At 40.0% G+C, this 21,689-nt stretch overlaps 1 protein-coding gene across 2 annotated transcripts in view; it reads right to left on the bottom strand.

Moving 5' to 3' along the window:
• Positions 1–2,738: 2,738 nt before the first annotated feature.
• RNMT (RNA guanine-7 methyltransferase) overlaps positions 2,739–21,689 on the bottom strand; it is a 33,007-nt gene continuing 14,056 nt past the window's right edge. For both annotated transcript variants that reach the window (XM_023228468.1, XM_023228469.1), the window contains 6 exons: positions 20,584–20,765; positions 19,611–19,775; positions 16,497–16,614; positions 9,886–9,987; positions 8,789–8,822; positions 2,739–3,083 (listed from right to left, as the gene is read on the bottom strand). In XM_023228468.1, the coding sequence (XP_023084236.1) occupies positions 3,046–3,083; positions 8,789–8,822; positions 9,886–9,987; positions 16,497–16,614; positions 19,611–19,775; positions 20,584–20,765 (639 nt within the window). In that variant the 3' untranslated portion in view covers positions 2,739–3,045. The remainder of the gene's footprint in view (positions 3,084–8,788; positions 8,823–9,885; positions 9,988–16,496; positions 16,615–19,610; positions 19,776–20,583; positions 20,766–21,689) is intronic.

The following is a 21,689-nucleotide window of genomic DNA, read 5'->3' as shown; positions in this document are numbered from 1 at the left end:
TGCAGACCCTATAGACCCTCTGTGGTGACTGGCTCGAGATAACCCAAATGCACAAGGCCTGAGGTAGACAACAGAAAGCCAGTTTTTCAACAAAAAACAATGTTCGAGAGCTAGAATATTCACACTGGCATTTTCACCGTGCAGGCAGATCTATACAAGTAACCAAACCTTCATCACAAAGATACTTGAAGAGTACTTGAATACAAATCAAAATGACATAATGGCGCTAAGCTAAAAAACAGGTTAAGAAGAAATTCCCAAGAGAGTTAACAAACCTGGATACCTGGCCATCTCATGGCTGAGCAACCTTTGTCTGCTTTTCTATGACGCTGACCAATATACTCTCTCAACTCTGCTCTGATTCTCTATTAACATGTGAAGTCAGACACCGATCATGCTCCCTTGATTTCCAAGTGTGGGGGGGGGGGGGAGCAGACAGGGAAACTCACTGTGCTGGCAATCTACCTTTCAGTCATTACAAGAATGCGTTAACATAAGTGAGAGTCTCCACCCAGCGTTTTCTCCGGCTTAAGGCCAGTTTCTTTGGAGAGTCACCCTGGACCCAGAGAGCCTGGTTGGGTACTGAAGGCACAGGAGGGCCAAGCCGGATGTTGCAGTGGCTCTGCAGAGGCCCTCTCACAGAATTGCAATACTTTCCGCAGGTTAGAACATGGCTTCCTCAGAAGTGGTTAAAAACTGCCACCTCCCCTCCTTGAACACAAGCCACCAGTGCTTTTTCTCAAGTATATTCTAGACCCAAAGCATTGAACATCAGCAGTCTTCGTTGCATCACAATCCAGCCATGTTCCCCGATCAATCAGCGCAATCCCCGGTGCCGTCATTCCCACCAACAGCTGGTTGGGTCTTCATTTCTAATTCCATTCTCAGAGGACAAACTGCATGGCAGGTCTGGGAATGCCCCACTTGACTGAGCTTGCGGCAACAGGTGCTCTTCCTGGCCTGATGGTGAAAAACCATACCCCCTCACAACAGTCACCGTAAGTCCTGAGTAGAAAACCGAACATTTAGACTGCAAGGTGGGTCGAGGGAGTCCTACTAGGTCCCTTCCACCTTGGTGGTTGGAGAGGATATGCAGGAGATGCCATTTCTAGTCTTTTTCCTAACAGTTCTTAAGTCAATGTCCAGAAACTTAATTGTAGCAAGGAGACACGGGCTGGGGGCGGGGAGGGGTTGCAGGGTGGTGGAGGAAGAACTGATACGGCAAGAGACAGGCAAAAGCTCAAGGAGGAAGGCGGCTGCCTGAACGCAGTGCCTGCAGACGTGGCTCCAGTGAGCCTCCCCCACACCAGCAACAGTGGGTTCGGTCCCCAGTGCGTTTTCTCAGATCTAATCTCGCTCTCTGCTCCTTTCTGTTCGCTTAAGAGTTCTTAGGAACTCTACCTTTCTGTTCTCCCTGCCTTGTATTACCACTGCTTACTCCATTCTTTGGAGGATTCTTCTCTCCCCCAAATTACCCATGGCGTGGAAGAGGCTGAAAGAGGCTAAAAGTACATGTATTATTACTACCTGTTAATTAAGAACAGTAAATGCGAACTGCGGAAATGATGATGATGCTTTTCCTGCACCTACCAAGCTATCAATATACTTCCCGGCACTGCCCGAGAATGAAAACGAACCTGTATGTGTGACAGGAAGACTTCGCTTCCCCACCTCACCAACACATTTGCAAACTTTTCCTACCAATGACAGCCACCAGAGTCAGATGCAGTATTACTTTCTTCCCAAACGACTTAAGGCAAAAAGACTTATTTTTGTAAACTGGTAACACTTTGGAGATTCAGAGGTTGCAGAAGGAACTGAAATGAGGAAACCCATATTTTCTTGCTAAAAAGCTTGCAACTCTAACACCATGAACTGGTTAACAGATGTAAACTAATGAAGACACTACGTTTTTAAAACAAGTATTGTGAATTACTACAGAAATTTGTAAACCACGGCTTAATAATTTAAAAAAGAATACTCAATTGCTCTGCTTCATTCACTACATCTACATCTAAAAACTGGCAAGTTTTCCAAATGGTGGTGTAAAGTAAGAATAACAGTTCACACAGGTACCAGTTTTGGAAAAGCAGTCAATTATACAAGTGACAATTTTAACAATGGCTCGTATGGTGCAAAGTGCTGAGGTTGTAACAGAAGAACAGGTATTGCTTATTTCTGGGCTGAAGTGGGTACACAGCATCAGTTGGTGAGAATATTCCTAACGCAGTTCCATGTATAAATTTGGAAAAAATGTGCAACATGTTTACATGGGAGGGATTTTCATTAAATTTTGAGAAAAATAACTATGGCACCATTTGTTCAATGAAGAAAGGTAAATGTGTCTAATCACAATCTTAGTAACTGGAAACATTAATTGCTGTGGTAGTAAATTCTCAAAAGAAAGCCCCAAAATTCCAAAATTCTATGCTGCCACTTAAAGTGTTCTAACCAGCTCCTGAATTGCGGCATGTTAATGATTATTTCAAAATGCAATAAATTGCTAAAATTTCAGCTAAGCAACTTTCATGAACATCTGAAATTGAGTCTTAAACTTATAACTTTAATAACACATATTGAACACTTACATTCAACTGTACAGACCATTAAATCTTGAAAAATGCTATCTAACAAAACCATAGAAATGAACATACTATGAAAATGCTCTCTGAGCAATTCTACAACTGCAATAAATTGAATACTGTAAACACACACAGGACAAATCTGAGCACTGTGGAAAGAGTTTAGTTGCTTTAACAAGTCGTATTTTTATGAGTTAAGATCATAGAGGCAAATGGAATTCTTAGAACATTACCTAAAAATAGATTTTTTAAAGACAGAGGTCCCAATTCATTCTTATATACACATGCAAAAGTTCATCTGTCACAGACAGCAAATGCTGAATTTCTACACTGCAGTTTCTGGCAGTATCCTGCACATTTAGAATTAAAATCAACAAACAGAGAAACATCAAATATATCGAGATGAGTTGTTCAAATTTGTGCAGGACAGAACATAGCCCCTCTGGGACTACTGCCTGTGTGTTCACTGCTGTTTCTCAAAGGCAAACACCAAGTAAATACCTAAAAAGGAAATAAATAAGAGTTTAGTTTCTCAAATGATTACAATAAATAAAACAATCTGTCTTGTTCATAATCTGGTGAAAATTCTTACGCTCTCAAGCAGCTTCTGAAGAGGAAAATCCCCATAAATTCTAAGAGTTCCTCTATTATTTGAATCATTTTTAGGCAGACATGGGAGGGTATTTGTTTACTTTAAAACAATTATCTACTTACTATAAAACTCAGTGATATAGCAGCCCATGGGAAAACCAGTTCAACAGCTCTAAAAATCAGTTTAAGGTAAGAAAAATGAAAGTATAACTAAACTAAACTAAAAGTATAACAAATTAAAATTATACATTAAAATTTAAATTAAAAGTATAACAAAGAAAACTAGAATTAAAATATTAAAGCTATTTGATAAAATTCCAATGAAAGGAACATACATGTGAACAATTCACCCAATTACTGTGTTGTAGGGCCCTGTGAAGAAAGTGAGCGAAAGCCCCACGACAATGAGACAATGAACACTTACAGACCCTGTCTCTATTTGTGCATGGACCGGCTCCACCACAATTGATACTTACAGACACTGTCTCTATCTGTGCATGTACCGGCCCCAAGAGCTCTCTCCCTGAAATAAGGATTCCTGCTTTGACCCAAAAGACAGCTAAACGAATTCAGGATTCCTTGTTCTGAATCAAGTTGAAACCTATTGAAGGCATACCTAACTTTATTTAGCTTCACCGACTGTTTTTTGTTTGTTTGTTTTTTTACAAATCGTAGGTCTGTGGCAATAGCACGTCAAGCAAGTCTACTGGCACCATTTTTCCAACAGCACATGCTTGCTTCAGGTTTTTATATCACATTATGGTAATTCTTGCATTACTTCAACCTTTTCCATTATTATCTGTCATGACGATCTATAATCAGTGATCTTTGCTGCTATTATAACTGTTTTGGTGTGCCACAAACTTTACAGAAGTGCCTTTATAAGATGGAGAACTCATAAATGTCACGTGTGCTCTGACTGCTCCACTAATTAGCTGTTCCCCCATCTCTCTCCCTCCCTCTCCTCGGCCTGTTTCTGGAGATACAACAACATTGAAATAAGGCCAGTTATTAACTCTACAATGGTCTCTACATGTTCAAGTGAAAGGAAGACTTGCACATCTCTCACTTTAAATCAGAAGCTAGAAATGATTAAGCTTAGTGAAGAAGGCATGTCAAAAGCTAAAACAGGCAAAAAGCGAGGCTTGAAATCAGCCGTTATGAATGCAAAGGGAAAGTTCTTAAAAGTCTACTCCAATAAACACAATGGAGTAACAAAGCAAACAGCCTTACCGCTGATTTTCAGAAACAGTCTGAGTGGTCTGCAAAGGCCAGTAACTAGTCACACGTTCCCTTTATCCAAAGCCTACTTCAGAGACCCTAACTCTCTTCAATTCTATGAAGATGAGAGAGGTGAGGAAACTGCACAAGAAAAGTCTGAAACTAGAAGTTGGTTCAGAAGGTTTAATGAAAGCAGCCACCTTCATAATGTAAAAGTACAAGATGATGCAGCAAGTGCTGATGTAGAAGCTGCAGCAAGTTTCATGCAGAAGATCTAGCTAAGATCACTGATGAAGGCGGCTACATTAACTAAACAAGACCTTCAATGGAGACGAGACAGCCTTCTATTAGAAGATGCCATCTAGGACTTTCATAGCTAGAGAGGTCAACACCTGGTTTCAAAGCTTCAAAAGACAGGGTGACTCTCCTGTCAGGGGCTAATGCTGCTGGTGATTTTAAGGTGAAGCCAATGCTTATTTATCCTTCCAAAAATCCTGAGGCCCTTAAGAATTATGTAAAATCTGTTCTGCTCATGCTCTATAAATGGAACAAAGGCTGGATGACAGCATATCTGTTCACATCACCGTTTACTGAGTATTTTAAGCCCACTGTCGAGACCTACTGCTCAGAAGAAGAAAATTCTTTTAAAAATATTACCGCTCATGGGCAATGTACCTGGTCACCCAGGAGGCCTGATGAAGATGTACAAGGAGATTAATGTGATTTTCATGCCTGCTGATACAACACAAATTCTGCAGCCCATGATCAAGGGGTAATTTTCCTTTCTAAGTCTTCTTATTTAAGAAATACATTTTGTAAGGCGATAGCTGCCATACATAGTGATTCCTCTGATGGGTCTGGATGAAGTAAATTTAAAACCTGATGGAAAGGATTCACCATTCTAGATATCATTAAGAATGTTCATACTTCATGGGATGAGGTCAAAATAACAACATGAACAGGAGTTTAGAAGAACTGTATTCCAACCCTCATGCATGACTTCAAGGGGTTCCACACATCAGTGGAGGAAGTAGCTGTAGACGGGATGGCAACAGCAAGAGAACTAGAATGATAAGTGGAGCCTGCAGATGTGACTGAATTGCTCCAATCTTATGATCAAACTTGAACAAATGAGGAGTTGCTTCTTATGGCTGAGCTTGAGATACAATCTGCTTCTGGTAAACACACCGGGAACATTGTTGAAATGACAACAGAGGATTTAGAATATTCATCTTACAAAATCTTAGCTGATAAAGCCCCAGTAGAGGTTTCAGAGAAGTGACTCCAATTTAGAAATAAGTTCTAAAGTGGGTAAAACGCTATGAAACAGCATTGCATGCTACCGAGAAATCTTTTGTGAAAGAACAGTCAATCAATGAGGCAAACTTCACTGTCTTAACTGCCACAGCCACAACAACCTTCAGCAACCACCATCCACTGAGAGTATTTCCATCATCGAGGAAAGACCCTCCCTTCACCAGCAGAAAAGATTTGGATTCACTGAAGGTTCAGATGATCTTTAGCATTTTTTACCAATGAAGCATTTTTAAATTAAGGTATGTATACGGTTTTCAAACACTACTGCACACTTAACAGACTACAGTACAGTGTAAACATAACTTTTATAGGCACTGGGAGATCAAAAAATCTGAGTGACTTGCTTTACTGTGGTGGTCTAGAACTAAACTTGCAGTATCCCCAAGGTAGGCCTGTATATCTTCTAATAAAATACCGATAGATTTTAGGGCAAGAAAATACCTGAAAAGGTGACAAATCCCGAAAACATCACAAGGATGTTCAGGGCATGTGCTGGGATACTCAACCGTGAGTCAAGATCAAGTCCATCTAAGCTGGAGGCCTCACTCCTTGAGATGACTTCTGAAGGGAGGGTAGATGAACACAGCTAACTGCCGGATGGCCTCCCAAGACTCCAGCTTCTTGCTCTTCCAATCCAACTTGTACAGGAATACCATGGCAGTTTTTCCAAAATACTACTTTGGTCATGCTACTATCTGCTCCTTATTTACTGGTTTCCAATTTCTTTTAGTTGAAATGAAATGTGGCTAGCAGCACAGTGATAGGACAGAAAACAGGCAGGGTGTTCATCAAGTCTGCTGCTCCTGCCAGAAGGGAAGGAGAAACGCGGTCCCCAGCACTTGTAGCACATCAGTGTGCACAGCACGTCAGCACTCACAGCTGGCTACTATGCTGTCCCCTACTCTGTGTGGCCTTTGTGCAGTCCAGCCTTGCCAAATCCCACCTCCCACAGACCCATACCAATTGCAAACAACCCCTCAGTCCTGTTCTGTCCTCATTTAGGGTCATCTGAAACCACTAACATGCTAGAGTCTGATTTTCAATACATAGTAACTTTCCTTCTAACTTGAAACTCCTAAAAAGTCCCACTTATTGTATAAAATGCCTTCTATGCAGGCATTTCAATTGGGATTTAAAAAATCAAATCGTGAACCACTTCCACTTCCAGAAACAAATCAATAGCAATTCTCTCCTTTCTCATTTTTTTTTTTTTTTTTTTTTGAGACGGAGTCTTGCTCTGTCGCCCAGGCTGGAGTGCAGTGGCCGGATCTTGGCTCACTGCAAGCTCCGCCCCCCGGGTTCACGCCATTCTCCTGCCTCAGCCTCCGGAGTAGCTGGGACTACAGGCGCCCGCCACCTCGCCCGGCTAGTTTTTTGTATTTTAGTAGAGACGGGGTTTCACCGGGTTAGCCAGGATGGTCTCGATCTCCTGACCTCGTGATCCGCCCGTCTCGGCCTCCCAAAGTGCTGGGATTACAGGCTTGAGCCACCGCGCCCGGCCTCCTTTCTCATTTAAAGCCATCTTCTAGGGGAGCGGCAGCTCTGATGATAGCTTAATGATCAGACCAGTAGAAGTCTAAAATATAGCTTGGGCCTTTTAGACTCGTGATGGCATGCAAGATACGTTTAACTTACGAAGCCGTCTAGCTTAGAACAGTGCAATTCATCAAAGAGCCAAACAATCCTGGGGTGCTGCACTCTAGGTGCAATCTGGCCACTGCTCGCTTCCCATGTTCAGCCCATCTCTTCCAATTGTCTGGGGCCATCTAATTTTTCATTTGTACACGATGACTGAAGTTCAGACAAATAGGCAATATAAAAATACAGTTCTAAGCCACAGCCAGTACCGCCATCATGATGACTCGTGATCAAAATTTACACCCCACTTTGGGACTAGCAGGATGTCTAAGGTAACCAGTCTCCACTGAAGGGAAAAAGTAATAAAATCCATAGTTTATGCACACGCTCACTAGTGTATCAAACACAATCACATGTGTATAACACCCTCCATTGAGGCTATTTGAATAGCCTCAAAATACTGGTCTTGTTTGACTCCTTTGCTTTTCTTCTCTAACCAACTCAGGAAGTCTTACTAAATTTCCTTTTGCCAGGCTTCCATGAAACCACGGTTAAGATGACAGATCACTTAGGTAAGCTCATCACAGGTTAGCTCTGTGATCTTAGCAGTTTAGTTTTCTCATCTGTGAAAGGAGATATAATACTCATAAAGTCATTGTGAGGATTATAGAACCACAGGCCTTCACAGATTTGCTGTGCTTCTGGCTTCTCTTCTGAACACTGGAACTTCACTTCAGAACATCTTTGCACCACGTTTGCCCCCTATCGTGCGCATCTCTAACACATTCTGCTCACAGATGTTTCACTGAATGTTCTAGTATTATCATGCCTTCACAGTCACATTAGAGTGGCCAAATAAAATAAAAAAAAAAGGCATGCAAGTATTCTATAAGCCAAAAATTCCCCTAGAAATCTGAGGTAAACACTTCAAATAGAGATGGCTACTTAGTAACAAATAGGCAATGAGAATGTTTACACATGCTCACAAAAGTTTACACTGAGGAAGACCCTATGTACAGTGCATCTTCTTTTGGCACTACACAGTTGTGCAAGAAAGGAAGATTACACATATATAGAGATATAGGTATTTGGGTGTGTGTAAACACAAACAACCTAAAATGTGTCAGAAAAACTCAAAGTTTTCAGATTTTATTTTGAGACAGTCTGTGTCGCGCAGACTGCAGTGCAGTGGTGTGATCACAGCTCACTGCAGCCTTGAGGATCAAGCAATCCTCCCACCTCAGCTCCTGAGTAGCTGGACTACAGGCACATGCCACCACGCCTGGCTAATTTTTTTGTATTTTTGGTAGAGACAAGCATTCGCCATGTTGCCCAGACTGGTCTCAACTCCTGGGCTCAAGGAATCTGTCTGTCTCGGCATCCCAAAATACTGATTTCTGGTGTGAGCCACAGCGCCCAGCCTTTTTGCAGGTTTTCATGATCACTTTGAAACAGGAACTTAGACATTATCAGTTAATCTATGCTGATGATATACTCACTTGTAGCTTCCCATTCTGATTTACTTAAGGTTCCCTAAAATTACAAAAGAGAAAAAGAAAACTTTAGATTCAATATGGAAGTAAACATATGCTTATTTCTAAATAACCGGCATAGATGTCCAAAGGACCCTAACTTCATTGTAAATACACATTCAATTCACTCTTACATTGTGATTTGAGCATATAAAAGAAATCAGTGAGATCAACTTTGAAAGCCATCTTCTCACACTTTTATCCTCCTGCCAAATTCTCTAACTTGCAAATTCTCAACCAAAGACTGAATGTGTGTGAAAAGGGAATAGTGTGTGAGTGTGTGTGTGTGTGTGTGTAACTGGAAAATGCATCTATCTAGTATTCTTAATTTGGAAAATGAAAAAACAAAAAAGGCCTATCTTGAAACATCAAACAGCACTGGTGGAAAAAATACAATTTTCGTGTTTTTTTCAAAGGAGTAACAAAATAAAGTATATATTACACAAAGGAAATACGTTACATTTATGTAGCTATCAAAATATTAAAGATATGTGTTGCTTTGCACACACCATTAACTATAATAACAAGATCTAGTGGCAGTTCTAGTGATGTCATTTTTCCAGACATGATAAATGAAAACAATATTCTAAGATATTAGCAAAAATGTGCTATGAAAATATCTGTAATTTCTACTGATGACAAAGTCATAGTAGCAGCTAGTATCACTGTGGTACTATTATAGTAATTATTTTTAAAAACATTTACACAGAAATTAGTGTAAGTTAAGATGTAATTTTTCCCATTTAAATTCCTGGACTCCTGAATCCTATGTATGAAATGCTGTGATTCATTGGTGCCTACATTAGCAGGGAACTTGCACACCAAGCCTGTAATTTTTTCACTATCTTCACTGCCTTAGATATAGCACTCCATCTCAGTCCACTGAATTGAATTTTATCCCATATTCTGTGGTTATAACAAGTCAACATCACTTAGGGAAAACAACTGATTTGTAAGTCAATGAGCCCAAGTATTGTAAGCAAGTGAAATAATTTCCTATGTCTCCATATAAGGTATGTTCTTTTTCTCATTCTCTATAAATACTTTCAAAAATTTTAACTCACCAAAGGTAACTTTACTTGACTGTTCTTCATGTACTTGGCTGCATGTTCATAGTCATCCACTCTCTCAGAGACAAGTTTAGAACTCTCATTTGCAGGATATGGCTGGGGAAACAAATGAAAGTCCTAGTTACAATAACACATTGAAATTTACAATTCAGAATTAAACACGCTAAATCACTGAAATAACGTAATTAGAATAATCCCTAAGTACTACTTCTGGAATACAAACTACACATACTTTTGAAAAATGAAAAAAAATAAAGGAAGAATCCTCTCTTAAACCAATTTTTTTAAAAAAATTATACTTTAAGTTCTAGGTTACATGTGCGAAATGGGCAGGTTTGTTACATAGGTATAGATGTGCCATGTTGGTTTGCTGCATCCATCAACTCATCATTTACATTAGGTATTTCTCCTAACGCTATCCCTCCCCTAGGCCCCCACCCCATGACAGGCCCCAGTGTGTGATGTTCCCTGCTCTGTGTCCATGTGATCTCATTGTTCGACTCCCACCTATAAGTGAGAACACGTGGCGTGTGGTTTTCTGTCCTTGTGTTAGTTTGCTGAGAATGATGGTTTCCAGGTTCATCCACGTCCCTGCAAAGGACATGAACTCATCCTTTTATATGGCTGCGTAGTATTCCATGGTGTGTATGTGCCACATTTTCTTAATCCAGTCTATCACTGATGGACATTTGGGTTGGTTCCATGTCTCTGCTGTTGTTAATCAGTGCCACAATAAACATACGTGTGCATGTGTCTTTATAGTAGCATGATTTATAAACTTTTGGGTATATACCCAGTAATGGGATCACTGGGTCAAATAGTATTTCTAGTTCTAGATCCTTGAGGAACTGCCACACAGTTTTCCACAATGGTTGAACTAGTTTACACTCCCACCAACAGTGTAAAAGCATTCCTATTTCTCCACATCCTCTCCAGCACCTGTTGCTTCCTGAATTTTTAACGATCGCCATTCTAACTGGCATGAGATGGTATCTCATTGCGGTTTTGATTTGCATTTCTCTGGTGACCAGTGATGATGAGCATTTTTTCATGTGTCTGTTGGTTGCATAAATGTCTTCTTTTGAGAAATGTCTGTTCATATCCTTTGTCCACTTTTTGATTTTTTTTTTTTCCTTGTAAATTTGTTTAAGTTCTTTGTAGATTCTGGATATCAGCCCTGTCAGATGGATAGACGGCAAAAATTTTCTCCCATTCTGTAGGGTGCCTGTTCACTTTGATGATAGTTTCTTCTGCTGTGCAGAAGCACATCTAATTTAGTTTAATTAGATCCCATTTGTCTATTTTGGCTTTTGTTGTCATTGCTTTTGGTGGTTTTTTTTTTTTTTTGAGACGAAGTCGCGCTCTGTTGCCCAGGCTGGAGTGCAGTGGCGTGAACTCAGCTCACTGCAAGCTCCACCTCCCGGGTTCACGCCATTCTCCTACCTCAGCCTCCTGAGTAGCTGGGACTGCAGGCGCCCATGATCATGCCTGGCTAATTTTTTTTTTTTTTTATTTTTTAGTAGAGACAGAGTTTCACCGTGTTAGCCAGGATGGTCTCAATCTCTTAACCTCATGATCCGCTTGCCTCGGCTTCCCAAACTGCTGGGATTACAGGCATGAGTCACTGTGCCCGGCCTGCTTTTGGTGTTTCAGTCATGCAGTCTTTGCCCATGCCTATGTCCTGAATGGTATTGCCTAGGATTTTTTCTAGGGTTGATATGGTTTTAGGTCTTACATGTCAATCTTTAATCCATCTTGAGTTAATTTTTGTATAAGGTGTAAAGAAGGGATCCAGTTTCAGCTTTCTACATATGGCTAGCCAGTTTTCCCAGTACCATTTATTAAATAGGGAATCCTTTCCCCATTGCTTGTTTTTATCAGGTTTATCAAAGATCAGATGTAAACCAGCAATTCTTTTTTTTTTTTTTTTTTTGAGACAGAGTCTTGCTCTGTCCCCTAGGCTATATTGCAGTGGCAGGATCTCCACTCACTGCAACCTTGGCCTCCCGAGCTCAAGTGATCCTCTACCTCAGCCTCCTGGGTAGCTGGGACTACACGCACAAGCCACCATGCTGGCTAATTAAAAAAAAATTTTTTTGTAGGGACAAGGTCTCAGTATGTTGCCCAGGCTGCTCTTAAATTCCTGGTCTCAAAGAATTCTCCTACCTCAGTCTCCCGAAGTGCTGATATCACAGGTGTCAACTTTTATCACAATCTTAGGATATTCACAGCTGGAAGAAGCTACATAATTTAATCACCACCAAGAACCATTTAGCAGCAAACACTTGCACCTTCTCTATTGTTAGCCAAAGGCTTTGTATATATAAATACAGAGCTTAAAGATGTCATAAAAGAGCTAAATATTAAAATGATGGCGATTTAATAGCCATGAAAAGCATAAAGAGCAACAAAAAAGTCAAGTCAACAGAGAACCCTGTGTAATAATCTAGCCTCCAAATTACAGACATTTCCCATATTTACATGACTATGGAAAAGGGTCAGAAAAACATCCTGTGTTTTTAAGGGTATGCTGGCCAAATGTTTATCCAAATTACTTCAAGTGCTATTTTTAATCCATTTTAAGTGATATCCCTTTATAGTATCTGAATTTTGCCTTTTAATAGATGTAAATCAGGCCTGGCTCGGTAGCTCATGCTGTAACCCCAGCACTTTGGAAGGCCAAGGCAGGCAGATCACTTGAGCTCAGGGGTTTGAGACTAGCCTGGGCCAACATGTCAACATTCTGTCTCTACATAAAATACAAAAAGTAGCCAGGCGTGCTGGCACGTGCCTGTAGTCCCAGCTACTCAGAAGGCTGAGGTTGCCTTCTGAGTATCACTTAGGCCGGGGTTGGGGGAGGATGGTGGGAGTGCTGGTTGAGGGGGAGAGGTTGCAGTGTGCCAAGATGGTGCCAGTGCACTCCAGCTTGGATGACAGAGCGAGACTCTGTCTCCCCACTCCCCTACCAAAGAACAAACCAGATACATGTAAATCCAAACAATAAATTACATGAACATTTAACAGAACCATCTACTCTACAAAGTTTATATTTCTTAATAATTCATTTATAATTCTTTGTCTTACTGCAACAAACCAGCTAGAAAGGAAGCACTGTAAACTTACAACTCCCTAATAAACTTTTAAGAAAGGATCTATGAATATCTGCTGTGCAATCTTCTTTGTCTCTTTTTTTAATAAACATCCTGCGGCAAGTTCAGGCATTAGAAATTAACCTATTTATTTGCTGTTTTAAAAGTATTCGGCTATTTAGGACTGCTGTATCATTAGCATAAGCCACTTTACTTTGTATCACATCCCAGCACAGGGCTGTAAGAAAGAACACAGACTATCAATCAGGTTTTTGGAACTTTAATTCTACATGTTGTAGTTTTACCATATCACAAAGTTTCAGAACTTCATTTCTGAATGCCTGCCATACTATTTTGTTGTACACTTGTTCTTTAACTTATCCTCCATGTGATTATCTGCTTATCCCTGGACACCCAGTTTCTCTTCTCTACCGATCATTTTGAAAGACCAACCAATACACGATTATAAAGCTGCAAAACATCGTTATTTTTAAAATTTATTTTTTGAGACGCAGTTTCAGTTTTGTCACCCAGGCTGGAGTGCAGCGACATGATCTTCGCTTACTGCAACCTCCACCTCTCGGGTTCAAGCGATTCTCCTGCCTCAGCCTCCCGAGTAGTTGGGATTACAGGCATGCACCACCACATCTGGCTAATTTTGTATTTTTAATAGAGATGGAGTTTTACCATGTCGGCCAGGCTGCTCTACAACTCCTGACCTCGGGTAATCTGCCCGCCTCGGCCTCCCAAAGTGCTGGGGTTACAGGCGTGACCCACCATGCTGGGCCCAAAACTTATTAAAACATATATATCTTAGTGTCTCCTCTAAAAGGAGTTACTTTTCCACAAGTGTCCCCAGAATATGTTTGCTGGCGGAAAAAAAAGAAAACAGGTGTCAGGACCTATAGTTGCATGGCCTACATCTTTTCATTCTTTCTTCTCTCTGTTCCAATGCTCCAGGAAAAGACTTTTTGTGGCAAATATCAAGAAACAGATCCATTTAAACCTCTGACCTGGTCAAAAGCAGTGGCATCAGACTGCTCTTTCCACCTCTGGTCTGATTGTAAAGTCGTTCCAAACAGTCCCCCATTGTGCCACCCAAGTAGCGTCCTGTTATCTGGTCATGTCCTTTCCTGCCCCCCGTGCTTTACACGCCCACCAGAGTGACTTGGTCAAGAAGTAGGAAAACCAAAGGATATTTCAAACTGCATGCTATTACTGCTTCTGTCCCCAGACAGCCATGGTAACAGGTCATATCCCCAAGTGCAGTACTGGGAGAGAAGGAAGACTGCTGAAGAACTGTGAAAGCCATTAGTACTAGTTCCTCAAACATCCCTTGTGCACTCAGGTTTCTCTGCCTGTCCTCTACCAGTCTTCGTCCTTCCCAAAATGCCCTTATATCTACTCACTGCACTTGGAATGCTTCTTCAATACTTCAGTTCCCATTATGGACTGCATTATTCACTGAAATAACATGCCACAAAATTCTTGTTATCCCATACCCTACTATACCTAAGTACATTTTAACATAAATTACACAAGTGAATTCATCACCCATATGCTAAGAGAAAAGCTAAATAACTGACCACTGTCATGCAAAGCACCATCAAATAAAGGCGATATGCTAAAGGTATGCTCTGTGGACGGGCGCAGTGGCTCAAGCCTGTAATCCCAGCACTTTGGGAGGCCGAGACGGGTGGATCACGAGATCAGGAGATTGAGACCATCCTGGCTAACACGGTGAAACCCCGTCTCTACTAAAAAATACAAAAATCTAGCCGGGCGAGGTGGCGGGCGCCTGTAGTCCCAGCTACTCCGGAGGCTGAGGCAGGAGAATGGCGGGAACCCGGGAGGCGGAGCTTGCAGTGAGCTGAGATCGGGCCACTGCACTCCAGCCCCAGCGATAGAGCGAGTCTCCGTCTCAAAAAAATAAAAAAAAATAAAATAAAGGTATGCTGTGTATGTGGGACAGGGGGACTTATCCACACATGGTTTTGCTAGTTCTCTCCTCTTCCTCAAGACAAAACAAGCCTCCCTTCCTAATATAAAGCCAATAAAAACATTCTTAGACCTAAAGTATAGGAAATACAACTAATGAGGAATATAACATTTTACTGATTATGTCTCTTCAAAGACAATTTAGAATTTATAGAAAGTCTTCCCACTCAACATTGTGGGAGTGGCTGGGTGCAGGTGCAACTTCAACAGGAGACTTTTGTTTGAGTATCATCTAAAAACTGAAGAACATCAAAAGGTTAGTATGGCCTTGAGCAAGTCATTGATCCTCTGAGCCTCAGGCTGCCTACTAAAAAAAAGTGAAAAGTGGCCAGATGCAGAGGTTCACACCTGTAATCCCAGTACTTTGGGAGGCCAAGGTGGGGAGATCGCTTGATGAGGCCAGGAGTTTGAGACCAGCCTGGGCAACACAGCAAAACCTCATCAGTACAAAAAGTTTAAAACTGAGCCAGGTGTGGTGACACAAGCTTGTAGTCAGTTACTCAGCAGGCTGAGGTGGGAGGATCACCTTCCAGAGGGTGAAGGCCTCAGTGAGCTGTGACTGCATCACTGCACTCCAGCCTGGGCAACAGTATGAGATCCTGTCATTAAAAAATAAAAATAAAAAATAAAAAAAGAATAGGAAAAAAATAGAGGAAAAGTTACCATTCTGCCTGCTTCATGGAGGTAATTATAAGGACAAATAAGTCAGAGCACGCTTAAAGTACTTAAACTGAATCAACTCTCTAAAGACGTTTAATGTCCACCTGATGAATACGATTCTACTGATCAATAATAAAAATGCTCACTGAATATTTTAGGTCTGTCCAACCAGACATTGTCTGATAAGGAGAAAAAGGAAAAACAATCAATGGCTATGTGCTTGAAGCTTATACAGATACCTTCATTGCTGCATTAGGTCAGGAGAGGTCTCAGCAACAACACAGTCTAAAAGACTGGAACCCTGCTAAAGAATTACCATACAATAAAATTATGTATGGTATGAGCTTGTCTGGACACTGGCCAGGAAGGTTCTAAATTATTGTCGTAACCAAAAGGCACTGTTGTAAAGAACTGGTTCTCAAATTGCGGCCATTCTGCCCACGAGGGGACATCTGGCCACGTCTGGGGAGAGTCTTCTGGAGACCATAACTGGGGACAAGAGTGTTACTGGAAGGCATCTAGTGGGTAGAAACCAGGAATGCTACTGAATATCCTACAATGCACAGCATCCCACAGCAAGGAATTATCCAGAACAAAATGTCAACAGTCCTGAGGTTGAAAAATCCTATTTTAAAGCAGTACTATCTAGAAAACAGAATTTGGTAACAGCAGTATTCGTTCTTTCGTCAAGCATTTACTGAGCATTCACCATGCAGTTTCTGTATCAAGCTCTGTCCTAAGTGCTGAAGAGCATAATACACATAACTACTTCATGATCAGATGGCCTTGCAAGGATCTCAACAACAGCCAAACAAGTTCACCATGACTGGAATTTTTACATTTTCTCTAAATACTCACCTCCAAGGCCTGCATTCGTTTTAACAGCATTTTATTTTCATTGTTCTTAATCTTTTCTTCGTAGAATTCCAGAAATGTTTTTTTGTACACTAGTTTCATATTGTATTTCTTTGCCATTCTGTCCAAAAAAAAGATACTTCATGAAAAAGCTTCCACGTGTTTGCGATTCCTCAACTTACTTTTGTACAGCAGTGACATCTTCTGGACTTAACTAAAAAAGCTACCATTTCCTTGATAAATTCACAACACAGTCATACGAAATGCAGCAAGAGTAACCTATCACACCTCAAAGAAATATGCATTCTAAATCTCAGGGGGTTTCAGAGAGCTCTACTGGTATAACACACAGGTCAGGAAGTCAATGAGAGTCTCCAGAGCTGTGAGATGGGGAAGAAGTGTAGGAAATTCTTTTCTACTGATTCCATTCTACTTTACTTGATCTCTCAGATTCACTTTCATCTCTTGACTTCTCTGGCAAGATACACTATTAATTTTTCCCCTACATCATGGACTGCTTCTTCACAGGTTTTTTTTTTTTTTTTTCCTTTTTACTTGCAGGTTTCTGTTTTTTACCCAACTTCTAAACTTCAAGGTTCTGGAGTACAGTCCAGAGCTCCACTCACTTCCACCCCACAGCTATCGGCAGTTCAGCTCTCTCTCATCACTCATGGATTCTACTGTTATTAGAAATCTTCACCTGCACGTGTCACTGGCACTCTCTAACTTTCCGTATCTAAGGCTGAACATCACTACTCTTCTTATGCCAATCTTTGTCACTTCAGTAAATCCATCTGGTGATCCATGCCATCGCCCCCTTTTGCCAGCTGTGCTCAATATACATCACTAAGTCCTTTCCATTTTACCTAGAAAACATCAATTTCAAATAGGTCAACTTCTTACCTCCTGCATTTGGCACCATCCTGCTGCTTCAGTCGCCATCACCACTCAGTGGTACCAGTCCATAAACTCACTTTGCTTGTCCCCCTGCTTCCATTCTTACTCTCCCTCAATGAATTTTCCAATCGCAGCCAGATTAAGCTTTCAGAAATGCGGACCTGAGTCATGTCTCTACCCTCCTTAACACCCTCCACTGGGCTCCAGTGCACGTAGGACACAGAACATGGTCTCTAAGACATTCATCTGTAAAGGCATGCTACCTCATTTTGGGACACCCTATTATTGGTCACGATGGGCCTTCTTTCAACATCCTGGACTAGCCTAGCTTTCCCACTGCAGGGCCCTCACACACGCTGTCCTTGTGTCAGGAGCATTCTTCCCTCCAGTCCTCAGCTGCCCACCTACTTTTCCATCCTTTAGATCCTGACTCAAACATTGCTTCTTTACAGGTATCTTCCTGAAATCTTCTATTTTATTAGGTCTCTCCATTAGACTCTTAGGTATTTTTTTTGCCTCAATGCATTTGCCAAGTTTGTAATTATGTATCTGTAGACAACAAAAGGGAGCCTGGAGATGACTTCAGGCAGCAGTTAAAGAAGAGTGGAAGGAAGAGTGAAAGTCAGGTTGGAGAGCTCGTGTACAGGGTGGCATTTGAGGGGATAGGGCAAGGGCAAACACCACAGGGCCACAGAGGTTTCTAGGTAAGAGGTACATGTAAGGCAGGATTCTGTTACTTCAATTAATCCTCCTTGGAAAAGCAACATGAGCAAAATTAAGCCTTTCATTCTAGATAGTTCATTTTCTTTTGTAAATCTCTAAAATAAGCCTTTAGAAATGAAACCAAGTTTTACACCTAAAAAATATCATGATTCAAAGAATTGAGGCCCAATTTGAGTAAGTTTTGCCACACAAAAAGCTGACTTCTGTTCAGTTTCTTAATGAAATGGCAAAAAGGCATCTCAAAGCCCCTACACATTTTCAGACTCTTTCATCCAATACTGTTTCAATAAATAATCTTTTAAAAAATTAGATATTAAAGTGATGACTTAGGTTAACCATCATTAGGCAATTTAAGTTAAAAAAAAAAACCCTCTAGGTCTTGTTCAGCATTTAAAATGAATCTTCTGTTTTATACCGTTAACTACAATCTCAAGCTAATATACTAAACATTCTCAACAACATTCCACAATTAAGTTCTTTTTTAAATAAAGTTGAAGAGCAGTAACATTTTCCCCGTTTATTAGTTTTAAAAATTAAAAAGCAAAATGCAATATTTTTAAATTTTCTAAATGGTTTATATTTATAAAATTATGCATAGTATTTTCCTCATGTTCAGTCACAATGCTACTTCGCTTTCTTATATTATTGAATAAGCTATTACAGAACTCCTAAAAATACTGTAACCCTAATTTTAGACTGAGTTACAATTAAAATCATCACCAAGCAAAAGTAAACAGATAATATACCTCTTCTTTTTCTCAGTTAATATTCAAAACAGAAGATTTTTGTTTCAAAAAAGTAGAAAATCAAGTTCAATCAATCACGACATGGCCTACATTTAAGCTGACTTTTATACTCTCCACACCAGGGAAACTCTGGAAACCAAGGTGTATCACAAGGCCTTGAAGCCTTACCTGGTAAGGCCCAGTTATCCCCAGCTTTTCCTGTGTCTACAGTTTGCTAGGACTCCTAGGAATTCAGGCACATGGGAGAACACATTCCTGAATCAGGATTTTAACATCGACACTGCCTGTGAGACATAGGCAATTTCAAAGCTATAGTGAAATGCAAACAACTTTTAATACTCATCTCTGTCAATAGGAAGATCTTTGATTTATGAAGACTCATTGTTTATCATCAAAGTGACCAACAGTCACTAAAAAAAAACTTTTGCTATTTGCAGTGTCAGACATTTTGTGCCACAAGCTGAAGGCAACTGCTTCCCCTTTTCACCCACAGGATTAAAAAATTCCAGGAATGAGAAAAAACTAAGTTAGGCTATATGAGACCTATGGCAATAATCCCCCAGATTTGAGGCTAGTCTTTTTTTTTTTTTTTTTTTTAAAACAAAACAAAACAAAACAAAACAAAAAAAACAAGATTATACTTCTTCTTTGGTCCCCATTTAAAATAAACAGTAAAAGAAATACTGCTTTTTCTCCCTTTTCTTTCCCTTAAGACAAAAAGAAAAGAGTGAACAGATTAATGACTTCTTACTCATTTAGCAATGGAAAATAGACCAAGAATTCAGGAACATCCACAACACCTTCCAGGTTGAAGTCATATTTGCAGCCAAATAAAGGATAATCTCCTTTCCTCTGAAATTTCACAGTATATATTTCATTTCCAAATGATTCTGTTTCTGAAGCTTCAAGGCGTCTTCTGACAAGGTTATCCCCCAACCAAAATAAAAAGAATAAAATTGTGATTAATGTCGACTTATTTTGTTTAGATTTTGCATGTGAAGAACTACATGATGCACACTTCATTAGCTTTTTAATTAGATATGGGCTACCTTTTTTTTTTTTTTTTTTAAAGTGATAAGGTCTTAATCTGTCACTCAGGCTGGAGTGTGGTGGTGTGACCATAGCTCACTACAGCCACCAGCTCCTGGGCTCAAGTGATCCTCCTACCTCAGCCTCCTAAGTAAGGACTACAGGGGTGTGCCACCATGCTGGCTAATTTGTAAATTTTTTGTAAAGACAAGGTCTCACTTTGTTGTCCAGGCTGCACTCAAACTCCTGGCCTCAAGCAATTCTCCTGCCTCGGCCTCCCAAAGTGCTAGGACTATAGACATGAGCCACTGCACTCTCCTGATGTGAGTTACTTTTAAGAAGCAATATACTAAAAGATAATCGACAGTCACACCAATAAAATTAAGCTGGAAATAGGAATCACTCTCATGAGAGTGATTAAGACTGGTTTGGTCTCTGTGACTGTCTATCTGACCTGCAGTTTGTCTATCACTATAACTTCAGTCTCTAACTTACACATAAAGATGAACTTTTAGAAGTTCATCTGTAAATTTGTCTACTGAATTTAAATTCTGAATGTCTACTCAAATATCTTATGAAAGTGTTCAATACTTATAAGATTAAAATAGCATATTTTAATAAAATCGACCTCTGGTAAACATTTGCTACTTAATACTGAATATTTTATAAACCACAATATATTTAAAAGTACTTACATCAATTCAAAGCTATTGGGAGTAGTACCAATAAAATAGCCCCCCGGGCTAAGTCTCTCACACGCATTTCTCAGCATCATGTCAGCCTGTTCATAGGACTCAAATGAGTAATGACAGACAAACTGACAACTGCAGATGTCAAAACACATTTGTGGGTCATGAAATTTTTCAATCAGAAGTTCCTGAAACAGATTAAAATGAGTTAAGATTTTGAGGTAACTACAACACAGATTAAAAACCTTTCAGTAAATTAACTTCTAGAACGTAAAGTTCTTCCTTTCCCTCACAATCTTCGACCTATGCTTTCCCTTGTACAATAAAGGACACAGAGAAATCATGCACGTATTCTAGTTTAACAGAATAATTTGATTCTCATTTTCACAGTATTTAAAAACTGAGGAATTCTGAAATCATGTGTAAAATATATTAGTCAATTATGATATTGCAAGTTGATTCTTTCATCACTTTGCTTGACAGCTAAAAAAATGACATTCAACAATAACTTGGGTTAAAAAACATCTGGTGTTTGGGATTTTTTAAAAAATGCAAAAATGTTTTCAAAGTATTGCAACTTTCTGGCAGTACACTCCCAGTACACTTATCTTTTTCACTTTCAAATTTCAAACAAAATGTGTATGATTAAAGGTATCTACAACATTCAATGAGCTAACAAGTCAATGAAGAACAAAAAGTTCATGGTGAGACCTTCACCCCTGAAGCAGTTCTTTATAAGAAATTCAGAAACAGGTGGAAGGTAGGAAAAAACCAAACAGGCTCTGATATGTTGGGAAACCAATAAATTATAAGGTGAACAAAACATAGTATAAGTTCAGTTCTATTTCAAAGTACTGGAAAATAAATGATGTCCATACAGAAAAGCAACAGCTAATTTTAACTCGAATTGTTAAAAGCAAAAAATTCCAAGTGCTCAGTGAGTCATGTGAGGGAATTTACCATAACAGAATTTCCAGTCCAAAGTGAAAATGCATGTCCCAAGGTTTTTAAAGTTTCAAAACATATTTTAAAAAATGAGTGGCCAGGCACCATGGCTCATGCCTGTAATCCCAGCACCATGGGAGGTGGGTGGATCACCTGAGCTCAGGAGT

The sequence above is a fragment of the Piliocolobus tephrosceles genome, chromosome 18 (assembly GCF_002776525.5).
Source record: "Piliocolobus tephrosceles isolate RC106 chromosome 18, ASM277652v3, whole genome shotgun sequence".
Taxonomy (NCBI): domain Eukaryota; kingdom Metazoa; phylum Chordata; class Mammalia; order Primates; family Cercopithecidae; genus Piliocolobus; species Piliocolobus tephrosceles.
Note: the sequence above shows the minus strand (reverse complement) of the source record. Positions and strands in the feature narration are given on the sequence as shown.